We start from the raw sequence: 16,397 nt of genomic DNA, 5'->3' as shown, positions 1-16,397 counted from the left end.
GTAGCTAGCACTCTAAGAAACAGCACCCACCTCACCGGAAGTATCTGAAAAATTTGCAGTAAGTGAGGCAAAATTAGAATCATGCTTTTAATGTTCTTTCCTGTATTTTCGAATTCTATCTCTAGATTTTCTATGACATGTAAAAACCAAGTAGAAATGCAGACAAATATCACTGTCCAAAATTCCCAGCTAAATCAAAGACAATTACTTCCCTCAATAGCTATTAAAGGCAGATAGTTTAATCATTGGAGAAGCAATCTAGTGCATAGGAGTCCAGAGATGTAGGCTTAACTCACGGCTCTGCTACTGACCTGCTATATGACCTTGGGCAAGTCTCTTCACATTTCAGCGCCTCTTTGTGTCCCTATTAACCTTTGTGCGTCTCAGCTATTTAGAATGTAACCCCTCTGACGCAGAACAGTCTCTCACTACATGTTTTTACAATACCAGCACAACAAGGTCACCATCTTGGTTGAGACCTCTAAGTGCTACAGTAATCCAAATAAATAAGAACAATATATTCAATTATTCAGAATCCCACTTAGATTTATTCAATTTTCCCATAACATCTGGATAGCTGAGGCATCACCACAGATTAAAATGTGCATCCTACATCCTTTTAATTTTAATGTCTCACCTGCTGTTTGTGTAATTGAAATTTGTATTGATTTTCATAAAGCAAAGAACACCCAACTCACTGCCTAAAACACAAACAATGGAATGAGCCAATGGTATCCAAGTTATTCAGAACACATAGGAAATAAATCATTTGTCTGAAAGGAGAAACAAGAAGGTCCACCCAGTAAGAAGTTTGACTCAGCAAAGCACTTAAGCATGTCCTTAAGTTTAAGCGTGAGTAGTCCCACTGAAGCTCTTAAGGTAAGCTTAAATAAAAAATTGGAATTTTCAGAGCTCAGGGAATGTTCTGTAAAAAATGTGAAACAATTATTATACAATCATGAATACAGGTATGTTAATATACATTTTGTGAAACTTCAGTATGAAGAGATCTCCAAAAAAAGGAAGAAAAATATGCCTTCCTTTAAGAACTGGAGATTAAACAATGGGTGTTTACTAACCATACTTTCCAACAAGCATACACCACACCTTCATATGCAACTCAACGAGTATTTCAAATAAATGCATTTTATTTCTCTACTTAACCTGTACTTTGAAAGCGTTTAGATGCAGGAAAAATTGAGCATACCAGCCATAACTTGCTTTCTTCAAAAATATTTTTCAATCATGGTACATTTTTTCACAAATTGTCGGTATTTTTAAGAAAAATTCAACATGAGCTAAATGGGGTAAAATATAGGCTACAAGCAAAACCCAGAAATAAAATTAAAGAAGATGATAAACTAGGAACTGTACATTAAGGATGTTATCTAATTTATTTACCTAGAAGCTTGAAGACAACAAACAACAAATATCATAAGATTTGGCAACTTAGGCAAGCTTGTAAAATGGAATGCACATTAACAGAAATCATTATTCTTTTCTTGATTCAGATATAGATAACTTGAGTATGCTCACCTTCAATTCATGCTGTTTAATTCTGACTCTTTGGAAACAAAAGCTAACAAAATATGAAAACATTAAACACTCCCAACTGAAAATTGTTACACAAGCCCTGGTAGTAGAAAAGAATTGTAATAAAAATGTACTGACCACAAAGGAAGCAATAAACAATCATTTTGTCAATGCAACTTTTGTAAATCCACTGAAATTCTACCCAAAGACTCAAGCCTATGCAGGTATTGATATATTAAAAACATGTCATGAATGACAGTATAATAATAACCATCACTAAAAATAAAATAAAGAAAGGAGAAGAAAAACCCATATGTAGCTTAATAGCCACCTTTTCAAGAAAACTGAGAGCTCTCGGAAAAATAGCAAAAGTCTTCCCAGCACCTCAAATTTTTACTGTCCAAACTCAAGCTTGGGATACATAATTTTTATTTTTCACAAAAAGTATCTTGTTCATAAGTCTGGAATGAAGGTAGGATGAGACAATGGTAAAATTTTTGAGTAGGTTGGAATCTGTACAACGTATTACCACTAGAAAGGGATTATTAACTGAAAAAATATTACATAAACCATTTGTCCTGAATATGTAAAGTTTGTAGCAAGCATGGATGCTAGTGAAAAACAAGAAAAAAAGACATCAAGAGCTCATGCAATAAAAGAAATGTCCTTAAAGATCTTTTCTCCTCCTGGGAATTTAAATGTAGTGAAAATTTGGGAGATGCACTTTCTTTAGCAAGGAGCTCAGTTACCATAACTGATACACATTACCAGCTTTAGAATTCTAATTGTGTTTAATACAGTTTCATGTTGCATCAAAGTACAAAATCAATACCATTTGTCCAGCAAACAGGAAAAATGGAATCTATAAACTGCTCTTATTGAGTAATTAAACACCTATTATTGTCATGAGTGGTGAAACAATGAATTTGATAAGACAAATTTTTGCGACAGAACACTGCAGTGATTAATACCTCCCTACGTATTAAATAAAAATGACTGCCTTTTGTGCAGTACTGCTGGCAGAAGAACAGGAAAGAGAGAAGTAGTTGCCAGTGCCACAATAACAGGCTAACCTTGAACTGAACTCCTTTCCTCAAGAAATTAAATGCTGTAGCAGGACTTTAAATCCCTCCACTTAGAGCTCATTTGTGTTTCACGTAACCTGCAGTTCCTGAAGAGAACTCATTATCTTCAAAAGGAGAATCCTTTTATAATTTCTTTACAAATGTGTATATTGTTTCTGCAAAAAGTATTTCATATCAGAAAAGGGATAAGAGTATTAGCAGTGTAAGCGAGGCAAAAAGGCTCGTATCATTAAGACACCATTTCTGCTTCCTGGGAATTCAAACGCCAACTACAGTGGTAGGGGAAAACGAATGAGAATGAGGTTAAAGAAAATGTACCTTTACAGCAAAATTTTAATCTCTTAGATTGATGCTAAACTGCCTTGGTCTTTCTGCTGCTATATGCTGTATTCCTATGTATAGACCTCCCTCCCCCAATGCCCCTCCTGTAGCTTTGGCTTCCTATTTTTCTTTTCACTTAGAATGATGCACTAGGAACAACTATAGAGTACAAAAGATGAATCTATGGATGTGACACTTGTAAAGGGTAACCCTATTTCACAAGTGAGATGGGACAAAAAAGAAAGAAAAAAGGCCACAGAAGCAATAACTGCTCACTGAATTACCATTAAATTGTAAGATTTACAATCCAATGTACAGTAAGTGCATATCTAATGGAGTTTGTCCTCTAAAAGAATATAAAGTAGATCTTTGCAGCATATGATGTATGCAGGTTATTTTTTTTTTTTTAAACAGGACACACAAAAAACAGATGTGCACATAAATTCCAGAATTTTATACATATTAGAAGTGAGCTAAAGCCAACATTAAATATGATAAACGCAATATGATTAGTAGGATCTGGTTTTGTATTTTCAAAACATGCTCACATTCTACAAAGAGATAAAAGATGACTCTAACACAACCAGTCAATACTGCTTTCACAGATATCATTGGTAAAAGCAGATCACATATTATAAATTCAGTTTATTGCTCTGATCTACTGGAATTCAATTAAATGACTTTTTGTAGAGGGTGGCCAAGCAGCTGCTCACCATTTCCAACATCTTCTAAACAAAATATCTGGACAGAAGTTTCAGATCATTATTTATTACAGCCTTAAATTAATGACAATAATTATTTTCATATAAGGAATGTTGTATGAATAAGGCTTATTCACAGCACTATTATTCGTAACATGTTTGCTACTCTTGTTTGCTCTTATTCATATTAGCATAACTGTTGAGTGATTTAAGTTTAGAAAATAAGCAAGGCATGTGGAAAAATTATTTAAATAAAAGCAAACTTTTACATGAAATGCCAGGAATATTGCTATTATAACAATATTATGAGTGTACAATAGTCACATATTTTACAGGATGACTCCGGAAAATTCTAGCCGGTAATAAAATCCAAAACTATCGAAGAGACAAAGGAACTTTAGCCTGGGTAAGCTATTCAAATAGCAAAAAGGCATGTAATGTTCTGCTCTCTTACATTAAGTTATATTTTTCTTAGCTAGAAACTTCCATTTTCCACAAATGGCATTAAAACTTTCACTCTTCTACCAAAAATGAAGCCTACCACACAAATTTTACCATTATCTGGCTTTTATTTCAGAGGATTAAAAAGCAACGCAGAAGATCAGCTACGATAGCCTTGTTCTCTTCAACCTTAGTGAATCAAGTTCACTGGAGGTGAAGCAGTGGAATTATCAGTACAAGTGGCTGTGTCATCAAAGCTTTCTGAGAGGTAGTGTATGGAAATACCTAAACAAACAGAAGCGTAAAAGCTGTCTGTATATGAAAGGGCTCTCCCAAGGCTTTTCATTAAAACAATTCCAATTGCGGTTTCACGATGCAGCATTATATTATGTGAGAAATATAAAATCTTGACATTTTTCTAAATGTGAATGGGTTAAAGAACCTCTCCACGCTACAGTGAGCCTGAGAATTTCCAGCAGCTGATGAAGACCAGTTGACCACCTGATACTTTTTCAGCAGGGTGATAAAATTAAAGGATTGCTTTGATTTGCTTGAAGGATTACTTTCTATAGTTAATTGTTTAAAGTGCACAGTCTTACAAAAGGGAAAAATATCAAGAAGGTTAATGCAGAGTGAGCTAATTGCAAGCTGATTACATTGTGGAAAGGAAGAGATATTACCTGTGTTACATACCATCACAAGGACTAGCCTACTCTACCCTGCTGCTGCAGCAAACAAGCTGATTTGCTAACAAAGTGGTCAGCTCGGGCACTTGCACAGCATCTCAGTAGGTCCACAGGCGACTGCTTCACATGCAGAGAATCTCAAGCTCCATTTTCCAATCTGATTACACGGCTCCTTATTCCAGCAGCCTTAAACCTTCATGGCAGTTTACCAACATTTTCATCACTTTTTCTTTTACAAATCAAAAGAACTGATAAGCTCTCAGGTACCCGGGATTTCATAGTCGATGGCTGGCAGGCAGCCAGCTTCCCTCACAGCACAACTGTTCCGTGCCACAATGCAAAAAGCACGCTGAATTTAACAGATAGCACAAAACTATTAGAATTTTGCAGTACGTACAAGCAGGCAGCATGTTTCTGTCTCTGCAGATGTTAACAGTTCTGTTCAGTCACATTTATAACATGCCTAGACCCAAAGAGATGTGTTTAAAAAGAAAAAAAAAAAAAAGAAAAGAAAACCAGAACAAATGAAGACATAGCACTGTCACTAAGTCAATCGCAGTACAAAGTGTACACCCAAGTTACTTCATCTCAGTGCTTCCAAATTACCAGAAATTAGAGACAATGCTAGAAACATTTGATAAAAAAAAATTTAAAAAGGAAAACAAATCTTTAGATCAACTGAAACTGTTTGACATAAACTGAAACATTATTTTAACAGTAAAACAAATGCAAAAAAAAGAGACATTACTGTGTATTTTTGGCATGTGAAATGCTTACATAAAGCATTAAAATAGCCTCAAGGCATACCTGGGTTTACTTATTCTGTGGCTCAAAAAAACACTTGAACGATGAAGGAACAAAAATGTGATTCATATTGGTAAATGCAAAACATCTTTATAAAATGCTCATTCTAAGGTATACCATGTCATGTCCAAAGATCTGAGGTACACAGGAAAAAATATAAAGATATATAAATGTAAATTTATATATCTATATATATAAAGAAAATAACAGAATGCAGAGTGACCATTAGAAAAGACTATCTTACAAATCATAAGGATGCCAACAAAAAGAAATTCAATAAAAAAGCAACGGAGAAGGAAACTGCCTTATTTTTGGTTAAAGAAAAAAACATTAATATTAAACCATCAAGTTTTTACTTATTGCTACCGAAGCTTACTCTCCCATTCAAAAAAATTGACTATCCATGTATTACTTGTATAATGTCCGAAACAGCCTATATGGAACTAACGTAACACAAAAGTTAATAGCGTAGAAAACAATTCTCCCATGTCCCCCCAAGCACACCATATTTTTTTAAAAATCAAGTGGATCAAACTGAAATCTGAAGTAAGTATTAAGCATTCTTAAAAGAAGAAATACTATTTTGCATATCATCACTTTTACCGTAAGGGAATGGGGGTGGAAATATGGAGAGTAAGACAGTAAGTTATGGAAGGAGGGGAAAAAAAAAAAAAAAAAGTACAACTAAGCTGGTGCAATGGCTCAGTACTCCAGATCACCAGTGCATTGACCCTCTGTATCTCTGAGTCATTAGCTGGAATCCCAGCTCTGCCTTCAGGAGTAGGGATTTGAACTCGCACACCGATGCGGTGCGATTCGGGATCTCGAGCGTGCCAGACAGAGGGGTCATTCTCCTTGGTGCGGAGGAGGCCGGCGGCCCCCGGGGAGGGCAGGGCTGGATGAGTGACTGTCGCCCGGCACAGGCAGTGGACATGCTGCTGACTCAGGCAGGGACACTGACAGGCATCGCTGCTTCTCCCCATCACTCCTGAATGGAATGGTTTTAGGCCACTGGTGCTGACAGGTACATGCAAAATTCAGGGGAAAATTATCCACATCTCCTTACTTGCGTCTGTGCATGCACACGTGTGTATTTGTATATATATGTATCTCTGTGTGCAGCTATACTAATGTTTACATGTATTTATGGAGACATACTGGAACAGGCTAAACTGGCTGCTCTGAAGCCATACGTAGTGCTCAGCACTGCCAAAAATATTCCTACACCAATTCTTCTCCTTAATATAGCTACAACGTACGTATTTATGTACGCACAGGAGCTACATACGCGTATCCTACATGCACCCCAATCACATACATGTAACACCGAGTGTAATTAGCATCGCCTTTAAAATAACAGTCTCTAATTTACATAGAAATTTCCTCTCTGATAAAATACAAGCCACATTTTACCCAGCTTCTAATACCAACACATTACTCCCATGAATGATTCCTAGTAAACTGTTTATTACAACTGTAAGGTTTGAGAGGGTTTGCTGCTTGTAGATGCAGGTTGTGGGGTTGCCTTTTTTCCTCCCACCCCCCTCCTTTTTTTCCCCTCTGATTTATTGGATGGCAAGCAAACCCACTTAAACTATAGTTGTCCATATGAATCACTAATTTTCATGTTTCTAATTAAAATGTAAACAGTGTAATGAAGACATCAAGTTTTTAGGCAAATGTCTCTTCCAGTGCCACTTGGGGTATGGTAATTACTGAAGCAGATCTATGGATGCTCCCGAATCCTCTACAAGTCCAGATTAAAAGCATTACTGCTAAACCTTGCTTTTTACACCAGGGAATTGTGTTCTCTAACCTATTCCCAGTTTGCTTACAGATGCATATCTGTACAAGCCTTTATAACTAGTCATTAAAAAAATAAATAAATAAAAATAGAAGTTTTTCACATAAATGGAACAGTTTGTTGGGGAAAATTGTGATTTCATTTAAAATAAAATTTGATTTCACTTCTCAGACTACACATAACTTGCAGAGTAAAAGCTGTGCTGAAAACTTATCATCTTAGTGCTTCCTTCACAAAAAGAAAAATAGATTAGGCATTACTAAAAGAATTTTTAAAAAAGCAAAATTATATTTTGAGCTTGTATTAAAATTCCTATTGTCCCAAAATGACTGTTTCACAGTCAATTAATTTAAGAACATATTCAGGAAAACATTAATAAAAAAGAAATCTATTCACTGAGAAAAAATGTAAATGGCCATTGCAAATACAAAATGCTTGATGTGCAACTGAAAATCTTTTGTCATATTTATTCCATCCTTTATGTCTATATCTGAAATATACCAGATTTTATCCTAAAGCAAATGACCTCTCCTACATTTACCGAAGGAATACAAGTCCTCTCCTGCTTACAATTGTTAATTGAGCTTGTCTGCTACAGCTTCTCTTTCCTTTCCAAATAAGCCAGGATACTTGTTTTACATATTTACTGCCAAGCACTTGAACAGTCCTCTATTTTATTATAATACTGGTTTTCTCCCCCACAACTCCTTCTGGAAGATTTTTTTTTTTTTTTTTTTTTAAATGTATATCAAATAGTTAAACCTGCAATCCAATAAAGCATCTAAAATGCCTAGTACAAGAAGAGATTTTTTCCCCCCTCCCTTCATGGACTCAAGTCCATATTCTGAGTAGTATAGCCAATTTTCATATTATTTTTACATAAATGCTAGACAAGCATGTCTGCATTGCTAACCTGGATCATGAAGATGAGAGTGCACAGAATGTACGTGTGCATATGTGCATGTGCACGTGCATAAACATTTTAGTGGGTGGTCCACCATTTCAGTTCTATTTTACTAGTAAAGTACTGTATACAAATATGTGAATACTCCCCAGTTGAAAAAAATATATATAGAATTTCAGATTACACCAAATCATAAAGCATATTGTCTCTCAAATCACAAATGCCTTAGCAGAATAAAACAAAACAATGCTCTATTTAGGTATTTCCTTTAAATGTATTGTTCCAGCAAAACCAGATTTAATTAGAGAAACAGCATTTTAAAGGCTACTGCTTTATAACACAATACTCTTGAAAATGATGGGGGGTTGCAAGTGAAAACACTACTCTCATTTATCTCTGTGGTTTAAAAAAAAAATACACTTATACATGCTAAACATTCTTTTTTTTTTTTATTATGGATTGAGACAATGGGGAAATCTTATATCTTCACTACAGTTCCAAGGCCATACTAATCAGGTGCAATTTTTAATAAACACTGACTGTTTGGTGCTCATTCGAGGTATTTCATTAGGAGGTTATTCATTTAAAATAAATGTTTCAACCACATCAAGCTGTAACCTTTCTTGAAATGTAAATGAATGGTTTAAATGAGAAGATTAATAAAGAAGGGATGTTCCAATTCCAAGCATGGCATGCTATGTATTTTTAAATTTGTCTATGCCAGATGCTGTCAGTCAGAACAAAAAACTGTCCAAGCAGACAATCTGTGCGTCTGAATGTTGATCATGTTGGAAAGTAAAGGGGGAGGGGGGAGAGAGTGTGTCAAGGATTCATGGTCCTTCATCTTTGCAGTAGAGCAAACACGTCTCTCAGTATAACGACAGACAGCTGCTTCCACTTTCTAATGTGCCCTAACTTAGATCACTGAAAGAATTGTCAGCACTCAGAGAAACACACAAAGATAACACAGCCAGCTGCCATGAAGGGGGAAACAGCACAGCTCAGAAGAAATGGGATTTGTTCCATTTGCATGATGCTGGCTCCCTTGGGCCCCTTTCTTTCAAATCCAAAGCACAAAAGACAACACTTAACATATTTGCTTAAAGATGACAACCTCATGTTGATTTCATTTGGATGTAACAGTGTCAGGATTACAGATATAAGAATATATTATATCGGTAACAGAGACTGACAAATGTATCCATCAGTGAAACTGTCTGATTCATCTGCTTATACAGCCATTTTACCATCCCAAGGGTGCCATCTAAGTAGTAACTTTAGAAGACTGAAGGTCTAATTTTATTACACCACATTTCAACCTACTAAACAATATTATTTCTAAAATAGATCATTTTTATTGGAAGTCTCCCTGATGAAAAATCCAGTAGACACCAGAGAATTTATGAACTGTATGGGTCCTTTGAACTCAATATACTGCCCATTTTAAGCAACTTTCTTTATATACAATCAAAACCTAAACTCAAATAACTGAGTTAAAAGCACAGCTAATAATGGTACCTATTTTTATATTGCATCATAGTCTGTCATTATTTGAATGTCTGCTGATTGGCAGTCCATTGCTTTGGAGAGTGCTTCTTGTTACAGCTCCATATCAATAAAAGTTTCTCCAATAGAAAACCTATGATAAATTCTTTTTCTTCAGTATACTTAGACCAGCTAGACAACCTAATTTTTGGTTGAGGTTTTCATTGGACACTCCAAAAGTCATGTGGAAATGACTGAAAACCATCCTTTCCTTTACGATGCTCCCCATCGTATTGCACTCAGCTGCAGAAACAGAATACCAAACTAAAGGGTACAGATGTGCAAGATCGCCTATCAGCACAGTTTTGTAAACCAGCCTCTTTTTTAATCTGATGAAACAATTAGGCCACGGTCAGACTCTCTCTAGTTTCAAATACATTACACTGAACTGTCTGATGGCACAAGTATCCCCCCACCATCCCAACACCAGCAAATGACTCTGCATAATGCTCCCTACGTTAACTGCTTTGTCTAGAGGAACTCGAAACTGCTTGTTGCTATCTGCTGCTACCAAGAACTGCACTGTAATTCACTAGATTGAAGTTGTTTTGTAAAATGGAGTTAACTGCTGTACGTGGAATTTCAGCACAGCAGATGGTTACCAATCATTATTTTCAATTTGTTTAGTTTCAAGCATTGGGCTGTTTGGGAGGAGCAGTAAGCAGGACAGGAATGGAGAGAGCAGTGAGGTTAGATGCACTGGCTTGCAATGCAAGTCATGCTAGATGGCATAGCATTTAAAGGAGGGGGGAAAAGTCTCTGCAACAGAACTGCAGCAAAGCTAAACAAAAAGAAAAATTAAAAAAAAGGAATGGATAAAACAAGATTTTATATACAACTTTAGACAAAAAAAAAATTAAGAACACAACATTTGAAAGGGGTCCAATCTACCATTCTCTGTTTAAGAGTTACCTTACATTTTAAATACTGGAAATGGACTTGAAAGTTTCCAAAGGTAAATTGTCTCTATTCACATTATGTCTCTATATAAGTCCTTTAGTTGTTGAACTGGAAATGGAAAAGGAACCATTTATGGACAAGTGCACATGACCAGAAATTAAGCTGTAAATATCTGGGCTGGGCCATTATTGTAGTCAAGAAACATCTGGGGCTGAAGCTGAGGCTAGGCCCCACTCCTTCTGTGTTCATGTAATTGCTTAGATGATTTATAACTTAGTGTCTATTAAAAATGATTTAAAGAGATTTGGAGCCTGAATTTTAAAATCAAGGTGGCTTTGTTCATGCTTTCATTTGTTCAGGAGTGAAAAAAAATCCTTTGCTGTTCTCTTCCCCTGTCCTGTGTTAAAGGGGTACAGTGTTCCACCACAAGGACAAAATTCACATTTTTCTAAATTCAGACAAAAGACATGACACCTACACTTCCAGCAACCAAAGTCAGTGACCTATCATTCAGCTTACATTGGACTTACTTAGTGCTTTAATATTCTCCATGAAAATTGACTTGGAATTATTTTCCCAACAGAACTTCATTTTTTTTCTTTTTAAATCCTATAAACTGTATCAATACATTCACACCATATTCATTGGTTCCTGCTATTTTGAACCATTCAAGAGTCAGTTAGCTCTGCCTGCCACCATGATGCCACAGATGATGTGGGTAGAGGCTCTCCATCAGGCATCCCACAGGCACCCAGGCACCGTGTCCCTTATGGGGACATTTCTGGCTCTAAGACTTGCTCGCTTCCCCTCACTAACTTCAACATAGCCTGATTTTGTTTTGGCTTTTAGAACAAGCTGTAAAGGCCACAGATTTCACAGGGTGAAAGAGAAAGGCTGGGGATATTAGGGTTTGGAGGACAAAAATAAGGGATATACTTGGATGATACCAATCCTCTACCAGCAAAAAAAGAATGCTCCCTCTCAGGCAGAGCAGCAGGGCCAGTGTCTTGCTATAGACAACTATGTCATTAAAAAACTTGGTTATTTGAGACTAAACAGATACCCTATTGCCATGACAGTGGAAGCTCATTCTAAGAGTACACATAACCCTGCAGAGATCAGGTTTGTAAAGGAGTTGACCATGACACCCTCCAAGTGTTACACCTCCTTTTTTCATTGAAGTTTGAGTACCTTGGGCAGTTTTACTGCAGAGCTCCACCCCACAGCACAGAATGAAGAACCAAGTTTGCAAACCTGGGTGTGTGCCAAAGTTGAAGTGACACACTAGTGACTGTCTCAGCCCCCTGGGAAAAAGTGGATTAGATGAATCACAAAACAATGTCACAGTTATTTCTCCAGTAAGTTAACTGTCTGCTGGTCACAAATGATGAAGACATAAAAGTCTGATGTAGCACTTCCACAGATTGTACTCAGGAAATTTGTCCCCTGCATCTCCATAAATTGTCACTATTCTTAGGGTAACAAAAAGTCATTGATATTTTGAAGCAATGAAAAACTTTGGTAATGGGATTGCTTCAATATGGGAACATACTACTTAAATATGCCAAACTGTTCACAGATTGTTGTCAAACTTCCCCAACAAAATTTGGACTAGTACCACCCATAAAGCAGATACCATACACTTCATAAACTAAACAACTTTTATTTTAATTATTTTTGAAGAAAAAGTCAGGAAATGGGAAGTATAGCAAGGTAACTTGCAAAATAAACAAGACCACAACCTTCCTCCATTTTTATGTTTTGTAGAAAGATGGAAACCCAATGATGTAAAGCTTTATTGCTTATCATTAAATATGTAGCTAGAATGCTGTATTGATGCAATTTCTCAAACAGAAATTGCCCAGCTTATATCACAACTAAGAAAGGTTCTATATGTGGTTAATGACACCCAATGAGTTTTTCTTCAATATGCATTTCTCCCTAAACATAAAGTCTTAGAACAAAACTAAACTAGAGATTGGGTTCTGTCTTTATTCCTGGTGTCAAATCCAGGAATACTTGCTTTTTTTGATCTGCATGAGGAGATCTAAGGAAAATTCAAAGCAGACCATCAGATTAATTTGAGTTACTGAAAACCTGATTGCTAATAGTGATACTAAAGTAGAGAATGACAGTGAACTGGAGAACAAGTATGACTTCACATAAATATCAAAATTAGTAACATTAATCTGTAGGAGAATAAAAAATTGTAATAGGGCGTCTCACAAAAAAAAAAAAGGGTTTAGCAATTGAACCTATGTGACTGGTGTAGCATTAACTGGGTTTAATCCCACCTGGATTATTTATTATCCAGATTTTAGTACATAAGAAATTTTATTACTTAATTGTGGAAGTCTCAAATGCTCTGCACACTGGCTTTCATAGTCTTTACTACAGCAAAGAGCAAAGCACACTAAAAAAATGTTTCTACCAAGTGAAGAAATAACAGACAGTCAGGAATATATTGGATTTGAGTCTACTTTCAGAAAGATCACCACTAGGGGAAAAAAAAAAAAAAAAAAAGCAAATACAGAAACATTCCCCAGATTAAAGTAGGAAAAGGAAAAGGAAATCACTTACTCTAGCAAAACTCTAGGAATAATGAGGAATACAGAGATTCTTTAATGTAACAAAAGTGGAATTCTCTTTGTAGGTGCCAGCATTAAAACTTTGTGCAAAGCGGGTGAGGGTCTGGCAGAGGAGATTACTGCTGTGCCCTCTAGAGGCTGGATGTCTGCCCAAGGAACTTGCTCAGCAGCTACTAAAATAAAGTGGAAGCTACCAGCATTATATCTCTAAGTCCAGCTTCTTGGTCTTATCCTACCACTGTGAAACTCTTCTGTATTTGAAATATAGTAAACAGAAAATTAGTGAGCTTCTAAACCACAGAAAACTGCTATTCTGCATGGTTTTACTGACATCTCTACCATATTTTATGTACTCTAATACACTGTAAGCATTAATACAGCAAACCAAACCTCTAAAGGATTTCTGTCAAGTATAAATACATGCATAAACACAAGATATAATTGAAAAAGTCTTTGCTTAATAAGCTCATGGGTGCTTTGGCACAGTGTATAAAATGTAGATTTAAAATTTTAAGACGATACATCAATTCCCATAGTTGAACTTTGGAATCAACATAAGAAAATAAAATCTATTCAATATCAGTTCAGTAAGTTACCATTACTCTAACACAGAGAGACACCCCACAAATAACAACAATGAATTTTTTTATCACCCATCAGAGTACCCATGAAGCGTGGGTATTTTTAAAGGCAAACACATCTCAGGGTAAAACTAGGGTCAAATTTTGCATTGGCAGCAAGTAGAAAGCGCTAATATACCTAGTCAATCATAAACTAGTTGAAACACAGTCCACAGAGTACGCAATAGCTCAGCCCAACAAACATATCACCAAGTGGAATTTGGTGGACAAATGCAAATGGATAGAGTTTTTTCCTTAAATCGTACATGATTTTTATTCTTATTATCTTACTACTGTCTGCAAGTAAGACTTACTACAGCTAACTAGGAAATGTTCTTGCCTGAAATCCAGCATTGAGCTACCCATACCATTTCAGACACCATACACTAGTACATTATATTATCATGTAACAGTAATCCGTCCTGAAAATAGTTATCCTATAAGAAACATGCACATACAAGGTTTCACTTCCTTCAGTGCCTCCTTACCATAAAACAAACATATTAATAGCTCAGTTTTTTGCTTAAAAACATTAGAAAATATTCCAAATTGACACCAGTGGTTTTTTCTGTTTGTTATAGTAAAAAAGAAACACCAGAAGAAAAATAGTTATTTTCTCCTTCAAAAGCATAGTTAAATGGTAAATTAATATCTTTTATGAAAACTTTGTTATTGCAACTACATAATACCTCTTCATACTTAATTTTCTTGTAGAAATCACATTATACAATGTGGCATATAAATGGGGGTAGGAGAGAACCAGATGTTAACTACAACTAAAACGACCAGTTTTCCAGAGCAGTTGTCTTCTAATTAAATTAAGTGTGGGGCACAATCATTGAGATGTGCTATAATGATTTGCTTGGAAGTATTTTTCCCTTTTGCTTTTTTTTTTTTTCCTCCTCCTTTGCTTATCAGAATACCTTACACCTTTCAAAACTAGAACAGCGTAGTGATGGGGGGGGGGGGGGAGAAAAAAATGCTTTTGGCAGATGCCATGCCAAGGCACGTATTACTCACCATCCTTCCACCCACAGTCAGGAATGCAGCTCATCTATTTCTTAGCTCTTTCTACTAACTCAAACACTCAGTATTGCACCTCAATGGCTATTTCAAAAAGACAAGCCTCTTAATAACAAAGTAGGCTGCCATTTTATTAGCAGCAAAATAAATACAGCTGTAGTACTCAATGCTGCATCGAGCTACAGTGATGCCTGTATTTACTCTCAGCTGTTAGGGATTACACCCAAACCCAGTTCTGTTCCAGAACAGCTTCCAGCTGAGCATCTGACAATGCCAGTACTGTACCCAGGAGATGAGATCCAGAGAGCCTGACACCCTAGGAGCATGTTAAGTGGGCACAAGTTTCTTTTCACTTTATGGTTAGTATTTTCTGTAAGATCTGACTTAGAGAAGAAATAACTTATTATATCAGGGGCTCTTATCTTTACTATAAACAACTACAGGTCACCTAGTAGAGGACACAACAGATATTAACGTGATTATAGCCTTGATCTTAGTCAAAAGATAGAATTACACATGTGTTGGTAGAGATGTCAGTAAAACCATGCACCATGGCAGCTTTCTGTGGTTTAGAAGCTCGCTATTTTTCTGTTTACTACATTTCAAATACAAAAGAGTTTCACAGTGGCAGGATAAGACCAAGAGGCTGGGAGTGAAGAGGGGGAGTGCTGGGGGATGCGGGTAGGCAGAGAGAAGAGGGCATAGAATGGCTTTGAAAAGCCAGGAAGGAGAGATTCTATTTCTCTGCAATGGGTTTGTATCAGCCAGGCTTAAATAATGGTATTGCAAATTAAGGCCCAGGGGAATTTGGAGCATACAAGTAAGCTTTTGTTCTCCAAACCCCAAAAGGTATGTGGGAGATTTGGGGGTTTGTTTCCATTTAAATGGCATATGTATTTCTAAACAATAAGTTAAACTTTTTTGCTCTTTTTATTGTACAGCTTTGCTGATTCAGTACCTGTTAGGAAAGATTCCCAACCAATAGAGCAACAACTCTTTCAAGTAACAATTATCTCTTACTGTACTTATCACTTTCATTTACTTGCCTTCAGAATTTCTGAACAAGGAAGAAAGCAACAAATCTAATGTAATAAACCTCACAGGGAGTGGGGGAGGAAGACGTGAGGTGGGGGAAGCAACAGATCGAAAGAAGAGTGCAAGTAGAAGTCATTTGAAGGGATGCAAGCTTCCCAGTGTAAACACAGAAGCTAATTAGTATGTTGTGATTTTAAAACATTCTCTGTTATCAGAAAGCAAAACAGAAATCCCTACTAAAAAATAAATAAATAAATAAATAAAAATCTTTTGAAGTCTTTAAAGCAGGTGGACAAAAAACGTAGGCAGACAGACAATACACCTCTACTGCCCCTACCCCACACACATGTATATATACAAAATTGGGTTAGTTTCCTGTAAATAGGCTTTGCTCCTGTAAATATATC

The 16,397-nt window shown here is 36.2% G+C and overlaps 1 protein-coding gene across 9 annotated transcripts in view; it reads right to left on the bottom strand.

Moving 5' to 3' along the window:
- The window catches only part of FIGN (fidgetin, microtubule severing factor), a 369,233-nt gene that overhangs the window by 70,131 nt on the left and 282,705 nt on the right, over positions 1 to 16,397 (bottom strand). For 2 of the 9 annotated variants that reach the window (XM_086896848.1, XM_086896842.1), the window contains exon 1: positions 14,953 to 15,061. The exons of 5 other annotated variants lie outside the window; for them this stretch is intronic. Coding sequence is in view for 2 of the 4 variants with exons in the window: in XM_086896842.1 (XP_086752968.1) it covers positions 14,953 to 14,955 (3 nt within the window). In the remaining 2 variants the exon portion in view is untranslated. Of the gene's footprint in view, positions 1 to 14,952; positions 15,129 to 16,397 lie in introns of those variants that run through there. 2 more of the 9 variants (XM_023931104.2, XM_086896847.1) reach the window with 2 other exon arrangements.

Source organism: Cyanistes caeruleus, chromosome 7 (assembly GCF_971803275.1).
Source record: "Cyanistes caeruleus chromosome 7, bCyaCae1.hap1.1, whole genome shotgun sequence".
NCBI classification, from domain to species: Eukaryota; Metazoa; Chordata; class Aves; order Passeriformes; family Paridae; genus Cyanistes; species Cyanistes caeruleus.
The sequence above is the reverse complement of the archived record's forward strand: the minus strand, read 5'-3'. Positions and strand labels throughout refer to the sequence as shown.